Source organism: Ascaphus truei, chromosome 11 (assembly GCF_040206685.1).
Source record: "Ascaphus truei isolate aAscTru1 chromosome 11, aAscTru1.hap1, whole genome shotgun sequence".
NCBI classification, from domain to species: Eukaryota; Metazoa; Chordata; class Amphibia; order Anura; family Ascaphidae; genus Ascaphus; species Ascaphus truei.
The window spans coordinates 53,949,586-53,967,589 of NC_134493.1; the positions used below are offsets into that span (position 1 = coordinate 53,949,586).

The following is an 18,004-nucleotide window of genomic DNA, read 5'->3' on the forward strand; positions in this document are numbered from 1 at the left end:
GGGGGTACCATTGAAGACTATGGACAGCAGCTAATGTGTATGTAGCACCCTTTCCCCACCCTAAGGCTGCGCTTATAGTGTCGGCGACAGCGACGTCGCGTCAAAACAAATGCATTGCCGCCGTCGCGTGCGCTTATAGTAAGCCGGAGCGACGGCTTGGTCGCGATCGCTGGAAGTCATCTCAATTTGATTTTTCCAGCGACCGTAGCCTGCCGTCGCCGGCACTGTAAGCGTAGCCTAAGGGAGATTGCGTCGCTACCGGTGTATTCTGGTGCGGTGCATACCAGTGAGGTGGAACAGGAGGCCTTGAACGCTGCGGTGGTGTGGGGAGCCATCAGGACAGGTTCTCAGTGCTGATCTCCCATGGTGCAACGCCCTCCAGCCAGTGAGGATCCTGGTACCGCCAGAATGGTCCATACTGGCACTCAGGTAATGTCCCAGAAAAGTAGCCACAAAGTATAGTCCAACTGGGTGTTTATTTGCAGCATATTATGTTCACAGCAGGTATATTCCCTGGAGCAGCACCCACAAGACTTGAGGCCCGGTAGGCCCCTCCCCGGCTCCTTTACCCCCTGATGGGATAAAGGGTAAGATTCTCCCACTCCACAGGGGGAGGGGAGAGAGCCCTGACGTCTGGGAAAGTGTCAGATTATATCCCCAGGGAAGGGGCTTGTAACCTTGTCCCATAACAGGGCAGGTCTGATACTGACAGGCATCACATTTTGTGTATGTGACCCAGACAGTATCCTCCCCAGGGATGACACTCTCAGGTTGTTGCTAGACCCGCCCCTGTATACAGAAGCAATGCATCCAGGCTGCAACAACAAGCGAGGACTTTGTGAGAGAGCTTATCCCTTACAGTATAAGTCCTGTTAGGTACTGGCACTGTTAGGGCCATAGAAAGATAGTAGCAGCAGCCAGAGGACTAGGCTACATGTGTTATGTACCGTATCAGAGACTAATCTTATTGAAGTCTTTAAGAGCAGCTCAATTGCATATGAGCGTGATTGTGAAATAAAACATGGCCGTGTGAAATAAAACTAAATTCAGGGGAATTATTAGACAAACCAAAAAATAACTAAATATATAAATGCATAAGCAATTGTAATAGAGGGATATTTTCTAAAACATCAGTTATTTATAGTTACTTATAGTTTATAATACATTACTAAATACATATATTACCAGACTCATCACATATATAATATATACACACACACACACACACACACACACACACACACTGTTCACAAAAACTGGACCCCGTTTATTTTTCGTCATATCTTGCAGAATAAACACGACTTTTTCCTGTATTTGAGTAATTATAAGTCTGTCACAGTATTACATTTTAAGAATGATTTGCTAATCTAATAAATATTCTTTGGAATTGGGGACGGCGTGACGACCTCATCAAGTGCGCAGTTACAAAATGGTGTTTAGCGCAGAAGATAGGCGCGTTACAAAGTGCTGGACATCGCGCAGGAATTATTTTCCAAATCGCTTCCATAAACTTTCTCCTGATAAAGGGCGGTCGCTAGGAGAAAGGGGGAACTCCTTCTTAAAACAACGTATCGTGCGGGAGCAGCTGGATCAGCGCGGTATCGGGGATGGGATCAGCGCGGTATCGGGGATGGGATCAGCGCGGTATCGGGGATGGGATCAGCGCGGTATCGGGGATGGGATCAGCGCGTTCCCGTCTCCGGGATCTCAGCCGAAGGAAGACATTTTGAACACACACAAACGTTACAGTAATCTCAGTGCTTCAGATTAGATTACACAGACAGAGGATGAGACACGCACTCTGAAGTAATAGTAATAGAGGTGGGGTACTTAGCTGCCGGTGCGCTGGTCCTGGGGAGCTCCTGAAGTCCCAAAGTATTCCAGTACAATGAAGAAGCAGGCACATGGTCTTAAGGCCTTCACCTTGAGAAAGGCAGTATTAGACTGCCGAAACGTTGGTCTCTATGGCATATTTAACCTCCTTGTGATTAAGATCTACACATTTACGCGCTATGAAGGACAAACTCCCACGTCTCGTTCAATGAACATGACCCGCCCGCAGTGTACCTGGTACTTGTTGGCATAATACAGTGACATGGATTTAGTGTACATCATTTCATTAGATAGCGTGTGAAGACGGAGCACTGCCAGCGAATTCCAACTTCCAACTTTGAAGAGAGGGGAAAATATCCAGGGCAACTCCAAAATGGCAAAATAGCAGATCAAAATTTATTGCAAGCTACAAACAATACATGGACTACATGAACACGCCTACGCGTTTCATGCAACAGCACTTTTTCCCAACTCCAGTCCTCAGGGAACCCCAACAGGTCAGGTCTTAAGGATATCCCTGCTCCAGCACTGGTGGGTCAATCAGCGGCTCAGTCATTCTGACTGAGCCACCTGTGCTGGAGCAGGGATGTCCTTAAGGCCGCGTCCATGTTTAGTGCTTGCGGGCGGAGGCGCGCTTCCGCTCGGCACTGCGCCCCTACAGCCGCAATGAGAGCGGCTTTAGTAGGGGCTCGCCTACGCTTCCGCGCGCTTGCGGAAGCCTAGGTCTTAGGGAAATTTTCCCGCTTGCCGGAGCGCAGGGCCGGTCACGTGAGCGGTTCGCCCAATGAGGGCGATCCAGCTCCGTGACGTCACTGGCCCGCCCGCCGACACGCCCCCGGACGGCGCGCTGTCTAAGGCCAGGGAAAGCACCCGCTTTCCCTGAGCCTCAGCGCGCCTCTGCCCGCCCGCCAGAACCATGGCCGAGGCCCAAGACCTGACCTGTTGGGGTTCCCTGAGGACTGGAGTTGGGAAACACTGGTCTTGATTGTCGGTTCTCATCGCCAGATGACAGATTGAATTCGTTCTCAGAAAAAGAGACATTGTGGGTAGAAAATTCATGATCAGAAACATCTTGATCAGATTTATCTTTATGTTGAGGAGTTTTCACAATAGATTTGGTTGTTGGCTGTGTAGTGTTTTTTTGAAACAATGAGATTTTTTTTTATTGTATGTTGGTTTATGCCATAAATAAACTAGTTTGTGCCATAATCTGTCTTGTCTCTCTCGAACTTATTTTGTTTAGTGATCATGATATTCTTTTCTAAATTATTAACCCTTGTAGCTAGTTTAGAGTCCAATTCCTTGAAACTGTCAAAACGTGTGCACGTTTGTAATTTTTCTTGTAAGTCCGTGACTTGTTCTTCAATGAGAGTTCTCTCTTTGTTTGTGTTGAATTATCAAGTTCATTCATTTGGAAGAGCATTGAATCTTGCACCGATCCTGTTCAAACTCCCCATTTTCAAAACCAAAAGGTTTATTCTTGATATAGTTTTCACGTGTAACTATGTCCCACCAGGAGCGCAAGTCCTGAGTCAGATACTTTTTTTTTTTTAACAAGAAAAGTGTATTTTGAGGTCAAAGGAACCTCACAATAGAGATCTTTCATATTATCAAAAACAGATCCTGCCCTAAGATTTCTTGTCGAAGTATTAAAACGGTTAAATGCAAAAATGTGACGTCTCAGGATGCGAAGCCATCGTGAAATGCCACTTGCAAAATGTTACTGTATTGAATTCCAATATGCGGGATTGACCACAAGGTTACTAAAAATCCATATTTTAGAACACGGAAGATTGATTTCCAATAAAAAGGTACAAACCATCCAGTGTCTAAACATTTTTTTTTGGAATGTCAATCGGGTTCTCCTTGGCCCATTGAAATGTCCAGGTTTGGAACTTATTCCTATTCCCAGGAGAGGTGGTAATAGAGCAAGGGTGCTGGGGTTTCACTCTGGGTACGCTCCAACCTCATGGTCTTAACTCAGAGTGGGACCTCAATTGCTTTCTCTGAGCTATCAGCATTCTTTGTTCAGGTCTCTATTGCGAAAGGTTTATAACAAGACATGTATGTTACTCTTTGTTGCTGTTATTCATTCCATGTTGCTACAATATAATGAACAGAACCAATACACTACCTGTTTATATGTGGGATTTATGTATATTTTTCCCAAAAGGTTTTTTTTTTTTTTTTAAATGTGCTTCAAGAACAACCTTTTATTGTCATTTTCCAAGTTATGGACCTAACTAAGTTTATTTGGCTATGGAATCTAGATTTGTATAGATATAGATTTATACTTCCCTCATCCAAGTCTTAGTCTGACAAAGAGACTATTATCTACTATAGGTAGATAAAGTGACTTGCCCAAGGACACCAGGAATTGAACCAGGCTCCCCTGCTTCAAACTCACTGCCAGCCCATGTCGTTACTCACTGAGCCACTCGTTCTCCTAATAACTTCTCCTAATAACTTCTCCTAATAACTTCTCCTAATAACTTCTTCTAATAACTTCTTCTAATAACACACATATTGATATAATAACATACAAAGCAATGTATTGCTGGCCCTCTGGCAGGGAAGGGGTTAATGTTCCCTCTGCCATTTCTAGCTGCTGACCCTGCTAAGGCCTCGGTCCCGCTGCGCTCGGTGGCGCGGGCGGCCACACGCGAGTTCCCCACCAGCAGGGGAATCCTGCGGAGCCGGTCCCGGTCCCCACTGGCTGCACAGCTCACTACACGCTGTGGCGCGTCAGCCGCTATGGGATACAAGAGAATGGTGATCCCTAGCGTTGACGCGTCACGTGGCGTGGCTGTGAGCCAATGGGGAGGGGAGGCTTCGGGAGGAGGAGAGGCTTCGGGAGGAGGAGAGGCTTCGGGGAGCGGGGAGGAGTGTGGAGTGAAAGCAGCGTGAGTGCCTGTCTGTGTGTATGTCTGAGTGCGTGCGTGCCTGTCTGTGTGTGTGTATGTGTGTGCCTGAGTGCGTGAGTGCCTGCCTCTGTGTGTGTGTGTGTGTGTGTATGTATGTGTGTGCCTGAGTGCGTGAGTGCCTGCCTCTGTCTGTGTGTCTGTGTGTCTGTGTTGCTTTACTTACCTTCAATCAGCAGCCCGAGCCGTGGAGGGAGGGGGGGGGGGGGGAGAGTAGCGGGTCCCTCCGCTCAAGCCACGCCCCCCCTCCCACTCCGGCTCCCTACTGACCGCATATCGCGGTCTGTGTATGTCAGCGCCCCGCCTGTCTGCAGTGCGGGCGCGCTGACTCTGGGAGCGGGGCCTTAGCCTAATACACCAGATGCTCTTTAACCCCTGCACTGATTCACTAACACACTGATACACACACACACACACATATACACTGATACACACACACACACACACACACACACACACACTGATACACTGAAATACACAGTTATACAGACAGATACACAGACACAAACACATTGATATGCACACACACACGCTGATACACAGAGACACACTTATATACACACAGACACACATTGATACGCACACACACTGGTACACAGAGCCACACACTGATGAATACACGGACAAACTGATACACACAGAACACTGACATGTGCACAGACCCACACGTTATACCCCGTTACACATGTTAAGCTGCGGGTATACCGTTGGTGCTACGCTCCTCCGAATAGAAGATGCAGACATTGCTACAACAGTCTCTGTAGGAATTTCCCATGATGCACTGCAAGCTGCATGCACGGTATCATCCTATCCCCCCTTCCTTGGCATTTAGTATCAGGGTTTGCCGTTGCTCAGCAACCTATTGAATCCGCGCCCTCATCACGGAGAGCGCGCAGCTCACAGAATAATGTTAAATAAATGAAACCTATTGGGAAGAACAGGGTCATGGCAAAAGTGACAGAACGCCGGTGTGTGGGAGTATGAGCAGGAGTGGTTGTGTGTGGGAGTATGAGCAGGAGTGATTGTGTGTGGGAGTATGAGCAGGAGTGATTGTGTGTGGGAGTATGAGCAGGAGTGATTGTGTGTGGGAGTATGAGCAGGAGTGATTGTGTGTGGGAGTATGAGCAGGAGTGATTGTGTGTGGGAGTATGAGCAGGAGTGATTGTGTGTGGGAGTATGAGCAGGAGTGATTGTGTGTGGGAGTATGAGCAGGAGTGGTTGTGTGTGGGAGTATGAGCAGGAGTGGTTGTGTGTGGGAGTATGAGCAGGAGTGGTTGTGTGTGGGAGTATGAGCAGGAGTGATTGTGTGTGGGAGTATGAGCAGGAGTGATTGTGTGTGGGAGTATGAGCAGGAGTGATTGTGTGTGGGAGTATGAGCAGGAGTGATTGTGTGTGGGAGTATGAGCAGGAGTGATTGTGTGTGGGAGTATGAGCAGGAGTGATTGTGTGTGGGAGTATGAGCAGGAGTGGTTGTGTGTGGGAGTATGAGCAGGAGTGGTTGTGTGTGGGAGTATGAGCAGGAGTGATTGTGTGTGGGAGTATGAGCAGGAGTGGTTGTGTGTGGGAGTATGAGCAGGAGTGGTTGTGTGTGGGAGTATGAGCAGGAGTGGTTGTGTGTGGGAGTATGAGCAGGAGTGATTGTGTGTGGGAGTATGAGCAGGAGTGATTGTGTGTGGGAGTATGAGCAGGAGTGGTTGTGTGTGGGAGTATGAGCAGGAGTGATTGTGTGTGGGAGTATGAGCAGGAGTGATTGTGTGTGGGAGTATGAGCAGGAGTGGTTGTGTGTGGGAGTATGAGCAGGAGTGATTGTGTGTGGGAGTATGAGCAGGAGTGGTTGTGTGTGGGAGTATGAGCAGGAGTGGTTGTGTGTGGGAGTATGAGCAGGAGTGATTGTGTGTGGGAGTATGAGCAGGAGTGGTTGTGTGTGGGAGTATGAGCAGGAGTGATTGTGTGTGGGAGTATGAGCAGGAGTGATTGTGTGTGGGAGTATGAGCAGGAGTGATTGTGTGTGGGAGTATGAGCAGGAGTGGTTGTGTGTGGGAGTATGAGCAGGAGTGGTTGTGAGTGGGAGTATGAGCAGGAGTGGTTGTGTGTGGGAGTATGAGCAGGAGTGATTGTGTGTGGGAGTATGAGCAGGAGTGATTGTGTGTGGGAGTATGAGCAGGAGTGGTTGTGTGTGGGAGTATGAGCAGTAGTGATTGTGTGTGGGAGTATGAGCAGTAGTGATTGTGTGTGGGAGTATGAGCAGGAGTGGTTGTGTGTGGGAGCCTGGCTGGTGTCAGGAGGCTGTCTGTAAGGGTAACAATGTATCAGCCCACACAATATACAATCTCGCCTTGTGCCTTTCATTTAATGATGTGTAGAAAAATGCCGGCAATCAAATTTCATGACCTCATTTCTTAAGTCTACTTAGCCTGCCGTGCAACACGTGCAATTCAATGTGATTCACTGGTAATTATTTGTAAATACTGTTTAATGCTGCACTACTCAATGCACTACTCAATGGCAACGTGGGGTCACTCATGTAAGTAGGGTGGCCAGGTGGCTTCCTCAAAAATACTGGACTCGATGGTGAAAGGTGCGACACTTGAGAGAGAGAGACACACACACACACACACATCTCTCTCTCCGCTCTCTGCTCCATGCTGTTTCCTCCACTCCTTGGCTCCACCCTCAGGCTCCTGACACTTCCTGCCGATTGGCTGCTGCAAGGTAATGCAGCCAATCAGGATGGAGGACGCTGCCCAGCCCCGTAGCAACGCTCGGGAAATCCCACGGCCCCCCAAGCCGGCCAGGTGACTGACTATATCTAGAGAGGTAATACCAGACACATACATGGCCAGAGAGATAATACCAGACATAGACATGTCCCGAGAGGTAATACCGGACCCATACATGTCCCGAGAGGTAATACCGGACCCATACATGTCCCGAGAGGTAATACCGGACACATACATGTCCCGAGAGGTAATACCGGACCCATAAATGTCCCGAGAGGTAATACCGGACACACACATGTCCAGAGAGGTAATACCGGACACAGACATGTCCAGAGAGTTAATACCGGACCCATACATGTCCAGAGAGGTAATACCAGACCCATACATGTCCAGAGAGGTAATACCGGACACATACATGTCCAGAGAGGTAATACCAGACACATACATGTCCAGAGAGGTAATACCAGACACATACATGTCCAGAGAGGTAACACCAGACACATACATGTCCAGAGAGGTAACACCAGACACATACATGTCCAGTATTACCTCTAATGTTTTACTGGACAGTGTCCAAATACAGGACAGTCCGGTTCAATATTGGACACCTGGCAACCCTACGATGTATGCCTGTGCCACTCAATGGAAGTCACTATCATTGTCAGTCTACACTTCACCCTCCACTGAAGAGCAGGTGAGTGTCTATGGCTGACAGAGAAGAGATATGTGTAAGTGTTAATATCTCACACTAGGGTATTTGTGCACACACAGCTCACCTCTATAATAAGGGAACTCTGATACTGGCTTTGGTCAGTTTTTTAATTGCACTAAATCACAAAAGCATTTGCTTCCTTTATTTAACCCCTTCAGGGCACTTTCACATATTTCCCAAAGTTTAGTCCCCAGGACAATAAGAAATGACATATATTCAGTGTAGGTTCCTGCTAAACGGAGGTTTCCCTGACGAGGTTAGCGGCTTGAATCATGTTGTTTGGTTCAAACAATGCAACCAAATGACTCCTGTGTCCCACAGGCTTAGGTGCTAAATGTAAACAGGTCACTGGTATATTTTATCCCAATTGGTGGGAGCGCAGGCTCTGTTCTTTGTTCTCCGTATATGTAAGGCCGATCCTATTATCAGCAGCAGCAGCAGCAGCAGCAGCAGCAGGGAGGAGTGCGGTAATATGTACAGTCTGACTAAATGAAAAGCACGACCACTCAGTGAAAGGTAGTGTCACTCAATGAAAAGCACGATCACTCAGTGAAAGCTAGTGTCACTCAATGGAAAGCACGATCACTCAGTGAAAGGTAGTGTCACTCAATGGAAAGCACGATCACTCAGTGAAAGCTAGTGTCACTCAATGGAAAGCACGATCACTCAGTGAAAAGTAGTGTCACTCAATGGAAAGCACGATCACTCAGTGAAAGGTAGTGTCACTCAGTGGAAAGCACGATCACTCAGTGAAAGGTAGTGTCACTCAATGGATAAGCAGAGTTACTCAGTGGAAGGTAGCGTGACTCAATGGAAAAGTAGTGTTACTCATTGGAAGGCAGTGCCACTCAACGGAAAAGCAGGGACTCGTTGGACGGCACGGTCACTCATCAGAAGGCAGGCTTAGTCACTGGAAGTCAGTCTCGCTAATTTAAATGCTGTCTCACTTATCAGAAGGCAGTCTCACTTAGCAGTCTAATTCATTGGAACACAGTCTCACTCAATAGAAGGCAGCCTAGCTTAGTGGAAGGCAATCTCTCTCATTTGAAGGCAGTCTCAGTTTTGGAAAGGCCGCCTCGCCCCGTCGGAACGTAGTCTCACCTATTTTAGCATCAGCGACAGTCCCTCTCATCAAAAGGCAGTCTCACTCACTGGAAGGCAGTCTCACTCACTGGAAGGCAGTCTCACTCACTGGAAGGCAGTCTCACTCACTGGAAGGCAGTCTCACTCACTGGAAGGCAGTCTCACTCACTGGAAGGCAGTCTCACTCACTGGAAGGCAGTCTCACTCACTGGAAGGCAGTCTCACTCACTGGAAGGCAGTCTCACTCACTGGAAGGCAGTCTCACTCATTTTAGCATTAGCTGTGTTTCGGACATCAGCGGAGTTTAACTATTACAAGTCAGAAGATTTGCATTTCACATGAAAGCGTTCCTGATAGCAGGGGGTGGTGGTGAAATGCAGGAGACATACTGTATGAGAGACAGATACCAAGACACACGAGGGGAGTTAAGGAGAGAGAACAAGACAGAGAGGAAGAGAGACAAGAGAGAAGAAAACAGGAAAAGTGGAAACCAAGAGAGATCTGTCGATGAAGAAGAAGAGAGATAAAAGAAGGAAGAGGTCACATGCGGCGCAATCCAGATATTACGGGAGTGCAAATAGGTTCCCAAGAGCATAAAATCGCGCTATATGCAGATGATATTATATTATCTTTGACAAAACCGCTCACCGCATTACCCAATTTGTTCGCTCTACTGGATAAATTTGGCAGAATCTCCGGATTTAAGATCAATCAATCAAAATCGGAGGCGCTGAGTCTAAATATCCCAAAGGCGACAGAGAAACTAATCGAGATAAATTTTCAGTTTAAATGGCAGACCAGAGCTATAAAATACTTGGGAATTTTTCTAACCAAACATAGCCATAATCTCTACCAGGAGAATTACCCGAGACTTATAAAAACCCTCATAAAGGAACTCAAAGACTGGTCTGCATATGGGATATCCTGGATTGGTAAAATCTTTTGCGTAAAAATGAACCTCCTCCCCAGGATACTATACTTGTTCCAAACTCTTCCGATACCCGTAGTAAGATCAGATATTATAGAACTGCAGAAAGCAGTCACAAACTTAATTTGGAAAAACAAAAAACCACGGGTAAAAAGGTCAATCATGCAAAGGCCTAAGGAAACTGGGGGACTGGCAGTGCCGTGCATGATGGCTTACTACAAAGCGGCCCAACTATGCCAAATTACACAATGGCACGGGGTTCCGGAGCAAAGGCAATGGGTGGCACTGGAGAGAGAGGCTTGCGCCCCGCTGGAACTGAAAGACCTTATATGGTACCCTAAATCCAGACTAAAAGATCTCAAGAACCCCCTTCCCTCGGTGCTGAGCTCTCTCTCGGTCTGGGAGACGGTTAAACATAGTCACTCACTAACCTCAAAACACACCCTAATGACTCCCCTTTATGGAAATCCGGATTTTGCTCCGGGGTTAACCGACAGAAATTTCACACTCTGGCAAAAAGGGGGATTAAGCAGACTAAAGGCCCTGGAGGGTAGAGACACAATCAAAACATTCGCTAATCTACAGTCAGAAACGGACATACCTAATACAGAATTTCTTAGATACCTCCAGGTCCGGGCATTCTATACCAAACACCCAAATAGACCACCCCTAACCAATTTTGAAAAGCTCTGTGATCGGGGAACCGATACACGGGGACTCATATCTGCTCTGTACAAAGTGGTGGCCAACACAGACTCCGGTGACGCACACAGACCAAGCTTCATGACACAATGGGAGACTGATCTGAATGGACCGCTAGAAGACAAAGACTGGGAAGCGATTTTTAAAGCTGCGGCTAGCAGTTCGATCTGTACGACGCTGAAGGAGAACTCATATAAAGTATTATTACGGTGGTACCTCACCCCAGTTAGACTGGCAAAATTTGTCACGGGCGCTTCCCCGCTCTGTCCTAGGAAGTGCGGGGAACGGGGAGATCTGGTACACATGCTGTGGTCTTGTCCGAGAATCATTCCCGTTTGGACTCAAATTAGAGATTGGCTACAAAGGGTTTTCTTGGGCCTCAAAATTCGACTAGATCCTTGGGTTTTCCTACTAGGTAAGCCCACAGAAGAGGTGTCTAGATCGGGAAACAAACTTATAGCACATTTTGCTACGGCAATGAGGTGCGAGACCGCAGCACTGTGGAATCAGGATGCAATTCCATCAATAGATAAAATTCGGAATAGAATCTGCTTCGCTTGCCAGATGGAAAAGTTGACAAGTCTAGTCAACGACACTGGCCCAAATTTCCAAAAAGTCTGGTCATTATGGCTGGCACAGACCGATATCCCAGGGATGAGCAATGCCGCCATCTGGCTTTGATAGTGGCAGGTGGGTTCTCCTTCGACGGCGGAACAGACATAAGAGAGATAGAACAATAGAGAACCTGACGGACAGGACCAGTTAAGGAGAAATATCCCTTTCCCTGATTATTAAACTAGGTGGGACGTTGGACGAGATAGTAAAGAACACGCAGAAAAGAGCCAGGCCTACGGGAATACGCGGAAAAGTCTATACTCCACCCAGTCCCCTATGCCCTTCCCCCTAACCCCCCCTTACCACCCCCTTTCAAGTCTCCCCACCCCATGTTTGTTTTGATGTTGTATGTCACAATGAAAAACAAGTGACATTACTGTGATACTGGTATGTACTATCATTGAAAAACCCAATAAAAGAAAGTTATAAAAAAAAAAAAAAAAAGAAGGAAGAGGGGAGGGAGAAAAGAGGTAGAAAGGGATATTGAGGAAGAGAGGGATACATACCAAAACATGTAAAGGAGAGAACATGACAGGAGGGGAGATACACGGAAAAGCAAAAGAGGGGTGGTGAGGAATACAAAAGGAGAGAGGTACAGAATAGGGTGAGAGAGGGTAAAACTAAGAATGTCACAGTGAAAAAGAGAGAGATGGAGAGTGAGTGAAAGACAGAGAGAGAGAGAGAAAGTGAGAGATGAAGAGGGGAGGGGGGGAGAGAAAAGGAGAGATGAGAGAGGTGCAGAAAGAAAGAGAGTGGAAGGATGTGAAAGAAAGAAGAGAGAAAATTGGGGTGAGAGAGAGACGAGAAAAAGGAGGATGGATGAACGAGAGAGAGGAGGAGTTAAAGAGAGAGGTAGGTAGAGAGGGGGGATACGACCGAGAGCGAGGATGAGAAATATAAAAAGTGAGTTAGAGGAGTAGGAGAAGAGGTATAAGAAAGAGGAGAGATGTGAGAGAGAGAGGGAGAAGAGAGAGAGAAGAGAGAGAGGGAGAAGAGGTGTAAGAAAGAGGAGCGATGTGAGAGCGAGAGAGGGAGAAGGGAGACAGCAGGAGGGACCCTCATGTTAACATACTGCATCCCATCTCTGACAGCCTCATGCGATAAAGACTTTACATCCGAGACCACGGATCTCCTTGCCGGAGAACACCGCAGTGCTCCGGCGGTGAGAGGGTTAAGCAGGCAGCGTTGGCAATAGGAGGAGAGACCCCCCCCACTATACCAGGTAAGACCCCTCTGGTGCCAGGCTGCAGGGAGGTGGGCATAGATTAGAATGCGTTACTGCCCCGAGGAGCTGGCAATCCAAGGTTGGTTTGCGGGTCCTTTCAAGTCAATGTTAGCTAACGGCGGAAGGGGTGCGCTACCCCTCAATGCACCTTAGTGGTTCTCCTCCAGTGAGATGTTACCTGGACAGGGATATAGTGAGTGTGGAAGGGGAGAGAGAGCATAGGAAAGATAGAAAAAGACAGGAGAGAGAGAGAGAGAAGAGAGAGAGAAGAGAGAGAGAGAGAAGAGAGAGAGAGAGAGAAAGAGAGAGAGAGAGAGAGAGAGAGAGAGAGAGAGAGAGAGAGAGAGAGAGAGAGAGAGAGAGAGAGAGAGAGAGAGAGAGAGAGAGAGAGAGAGAGAGAGAGAGAGAGAGAGACAGAGAGAGAGAGAGACAGAGAGAGAGATATGAGAGAGACAGAGAGAGACAGAGAGAGACAGAGAGAGACAGAGAGAGACAGAGAGAGACAGAGAGAGACAGAGAGAGACAGACAGAGACAGACAGAGACAGACAGAGAGATGAGAAAGAGAGAGAGCATAGGAAGAGAGATGGAGCATAGGAAAGATAGAAAAAGACAGGAGAGAGAGAGAGAGACGTTATTAGTGGAGAGCAGATGAGTGACATTGGAAAGGGAATGAATAAATAAAGAGCGAGTGTGAGCGGTTAGAATCGGTGACACTGAATTCCAGGTGGCGCTGAATGTTCTGCTCAATGCTACGCGAGTCCCTGTGCTAATGAAGCGGTGACCGTGCTGATCCCTCCCCCTCCCCTCCTTCACCCCGCACCCCCTCCTCTCCTGCAGAGCATTGCTCCAGTACGGTTTCTTTTGCAAAGCTTTGCAGAGAATCGTTGCCGTAAACATCGCCTTTCTCTGGCAGCGAGCGACGCGCCGCCGGTCTCTGGCAGCGAGCGACGCGCCGCCGGTCTCTGGCAGCGAGCGACGCGCCGCCGGTCTCTGGCAGCGAGCGACGCGCCGCCGGTCTCTGGCAGCGAGCGACGCGCCGCCGGTCTCTGGCAGCGAGCGACGCGCCGCCGGTCTCTGGCAGCGAGCGACGCGCCGCCGGTCTCTGGCAGCGAGCGACGCGACGCCGGTCTCTGGCAGCGAGCGACGCGCCGCCGGTCTCTGGCAGCGAGCGAGACGCCGGTCCCTAGCAGCGAGCGCCGCCGGTCCCTAGCAGCGAGCGCCGCCGGTCCCTAGCAGCGAGCGCCGCCGGTCCCTAGCAGCGAGCGCCGCCGGTCCCTAGCAGCGAGCGCCGCCGGTCCCTAGCAGCGAGCGCCGCCTGGTCTCTAGCAGCGAGCGACGCGCCGCCGGTCCCTAGCAGCGAGCGCCGCCGGTCCCTAGCAGCGAGCGCCGCCGGTCTCTAGTAGCGAGCGCCGCCGGTCTCTAGTAGCGAGCGTCGCCGGTCTCTAGCAGCGAGCGACGCGCGTCTGACACTTTCCTCCATCTTTCTCAGAGCTGAATGAGGAACACACCGCTCCCCTCCCTCTTCACTCTGTTCACAGTATACAGCTCCCAGGTAATTGCCGGCGAACGATACTCTGCAGGTCTCTAGCCGCGAGCGATACTCTGCAGGTCTCTAGCCGCGAGCGATACTCTGCAGGTCTCTAGCTGCGAGCGATACTCTGCAGGTCTCTAGCTGCGAGCGATACTCTGCAGGTCTCTAGCTGCGAGCGATACTCTGCAGGTCTCTAGCAGCGAGCGATACTCTGCAGGTCTCTAGCCGCGAGCGATACTCTGCAGGTCTCTAGCCGCGAGCGATACTCTGCAGGTCTCTAGCCGGGAGCGATACTCTGCAGGTCTCCAGCAGGGAGCGATACTCTGCAGGTCTCCAGCAGGGAGCGATACTCTGCAGGTCTCCAGCAGGGAGCGATACTCTGCAGGTCTCTAGCTACGGCGGCTTCCCGCGACTTTACCTTTCCCGCGCCGCGCCTGCGGACACGTTTAGTCTGGCTGCGTCTTCGTGTCTTGTGGCCCCCCTACCTTACCTATCAGTTGTATGCAGATGTAGAGGCCCTTGCTGTGTGCTGCGGCGAGCGTTACTGCACTTACAGCTGGTCCAGGCTTGTCGCGTCCTCGTTAACGCAGTTTTTTTTCCAAATGACACGTAATTTCCATACGGGGAAGAGGGGGCGTGGGGGCGGTTGTGGTTTCCGTGGCCTCGGAGGGGTACGGAGCAGCGATTTGGAATCACACTATATGCAAGTTGTAGGAGATGTGTGCAGAGGTGGAAACGGGAGACTGCTTGTGGGGAACAAAGGTAGGCTTTCATTTCGCCCAAAACTTGAACGCAAAAGATTGCTTCTGTTCAACATATAAGGAGTAAGAAAAATAAATAAACAGAGGTAGACCCGTGTGGAGCGCTGACTAATACCAGACATTAGTCCCCATCGGTGGGTCGGGGGGCTAAGCCCCTTACCAACCACAACACAAAGTTCAGTGTGGGGTAAGGCCCCAACTGCCCCTCAGTGTGTGCATGCAGCGTGGGGGGTATCGCTGTCACTCACTGCGGGAGCTTCCAAAGTCACGCCCCACAATGCCTTGCTGCTGTGGATGCAAAGCATTGTGGGGAGCGACTTTGTAAGCTCCTGCTGTGACAGCGATACCCCCCCACGCTAAGGTGCAGCTTGGGGCCTTACTAAGTGCGCAGTCCCAGCACAGGCTCAGGAACCCGCTATATACTGCCTGAAAGCCCCCATTACAGATTTGTTTAGAGGAACGCCTTAGAGACCCCTCCCCCCTCCCCCACCCCCCCATTGGGAATCACTACTGAGAGTATGTGGCGAGGTCACCTGTGGCTACTATTCCACCCTGGTACTAATCAGGCTGCCAGCAGTCAATATGGGGTTTCCCCACTCCTAGGAGCTGCACTTGATTGACAGCGGGAGGCGGTGACATCAGGCCTGGGCATAACCAATCATGAGACAGACTTGGTGTCCTCCTCCTGGCTGTACTTAAGGGCAGTTCCGCCCTAAATTGAGTAGTGCCTCCACCCACTTGAGAGGGGCAGGTCACACAGCCAAGAGCCTGACTATTGGGCCTTCTCTTGTCCTCTTCCCTCCGGGGGAGAGTGCGTGTGTACCATACCTCTGCCTCTGCTAGAGGGGCAGAGCCAGGACAGCTCCGTGGGGGGGGGGGGGGAGCTTGACCCGTAGTGGTTGTCCAGGGACCATCCTTCAGGGAGAAGCTGACAGTTTGCTGCATTGGACAGAACCTGCCGTGTACTGTTCTGTGAGACCAAGACAATAAACCGTTCCTATTTGCATATACCTCCTGCCTGGTGCGTGACCTTACTGGGGGGAGAGGAAATCGGTTCTACCGAGGGAGATCACCTTCAGTTCCCTGGAGCCTACGGCAGATGGAGGCGCTGCACTGCTAAAGAGATATGTGGGGTATGAACCCCAGAAGCCTGTTCCTGCGTCCCCACTACCACCGGCGGACGACTCAGCTCTCCTCTTACCAGCAGGTATCACGCACCACGCGACCAGTAATGGCCACATCTCCCCCGGGTGGGGGAAACACAAGTATCATGTTGGGTAGGGGCTATGCACGTGTATTTATTCATCTTGTATATAGAAGTAATTAGAAGTAATTAGCGCATTCTGAGCTCGCTGGGATACGATAGATTCTAATTATCTTTAATTGTTATCATACAAGCGAGGTGTGATAATTCCCAGGGTCCCGCAGGGCCGGGAGAAATGACTCCGGAATATACCGTGTGTGTAATTATGCGTATTACTGTTAGTGACCCGGGGCGGCGTTTTATTCTTCATCTTTTCTAACAAGGCAAAGAGCGGCTTTAATGCGAAACTTTCTCCCATCTGATGCACCCCAAGAAAAGGCACCTTTATACTGCACTGCGTATACAGTTTCCTTACGAGAGAGAGAGAGACTGAGAGAGAGAGACTGAGAGAGAGAGACTGAGAGAGAGAGACAGAGAGAGAGAGACAGAGAGAGAGAGACTGAGAGAGAGAGACAGAGAGAGAGAGACAGAGAGAGAGACTGAGAGAGAGAGACTGAGAGAGAGAGAGAGAGACTGAGAGAGAGAGAGACTGAGAGAGACTGAGAGAGAGAGAGACTGAGAGAGAGAGACTGAGAGAGAGAGAGAGAGAGAGACTGAGAGAGAGAGACTGAGAGAGAGAGAGAGAGACTGAGAGAGAGAGAGACTGAGAGAGACTGAGAGAGAGAGAGACTGAGAGAGAGAGACTGAGAGAGAGAGAGAGAGAGAGACTGAGAGAGAGAGAGACAGAGAGACAGAGAGACAGAGAGACAGAGAGAGAGAGAGACTGAGAGAGAGAGACTGAGAGAGAGAGAGAGAGAGAGACTGAGAGAGAGAGAGACAGAGAGACAGAGAGACAGAGAGAGAGAGACAGAGAGAGAGAGACAGAGAGAGAGAGACTGAGAGAGAGAGACAGAGAGAGAGACTGAGAGAGAGAGACTGAGAGAGAGAGAGAGAGAGACTGAGAGAGAGAGACTGAGAGAGACTGAGAGAGAGAGAGACTGAGAGAGAGAGACTGAGAGAGAGAGAGAGAGAGAGACTGAGAGAGAGAGAGACAGAGAGACAGAGAGACAGAGAGACAGAGAGAGACAGAGAGACAGAGAGACAGAGAGACAGAGAGAGAGAGACTGAGAGAGAGAGAGACTGAGAGAGAGAGAGAGAGAGACTGAGAGAGAGAGAGAGACTGAGAGAGAGAGAGAGAGACTGAGAGAGAGAGAGAGACTGAGAGAGAGAGACTGAGAGAGAGAGACTGAGAGAGAGAGGACTGAGAGAGAGAGAGACTGAGAGAGAGAGAGACTGAGAGAGAGAGAGAGACTGAGAGAGAGAGAGAGACTGAGAGAGAGAGAGAGACTGAGAGAGAGAGAGACTGAGAGAGAGAGACTGAGAGAGAGAGACTGAGAGAGAGAGAGACTGAGAGAGAGAGAGACTGAGAGAGAGAGAGACTGAGAGAGAGAGAGACTGAGAGAGAGAGAGAGAGAGAGACTGAGAGAGAGAGAGACTGAGAGAGAGAGAGAGACTGAGAGAGAGAGAGAGACTGAGAGAGAGAGAGACTGAGAGAGAGAGACTGAAACAGAGAGACTGAGAGAGAGAGAGACTGAGAGAGAGAGAGACTGAGAGAGAGAGAGACTGAGAGAGAGAGAGACTGAAACAGAGAGACTGAAACAGAGAGACTGAAACAGAGAGAGACTGAGAGAGAGAGAGACTGAGAGAGAGAGAGACTGAGAGAGAGAGA

At 49.6% G+C, this 18,004-nt stretch overlaps 1 protein-coding gene across 1 annotated transcript in view; it reads left to right on the plus strand.

The window, feature by feature from the left end:
• Positions 1 to 12,445: 12,445 nt before the first annotated feature.
• LOC142463515 (glucagon receptor-like) overlaps positions 12,446 to 18,004 on the plus strand; it is a 45,353-nt gene continuing 39,794 nt past the window's right edge. The window contains 2 exon segments of the mRNA XM_075566371.1: positions 12,446 to 12,736; positions 14,230 to 14,292. Of these exon segments, the coding sequence (XP_075422486.1) occupies positions 14,236 to 14,292 (57 nt within the window). The 5' untranslated portion in view covers positions 12,446 to 12,736; positions 14,230 to 14,235.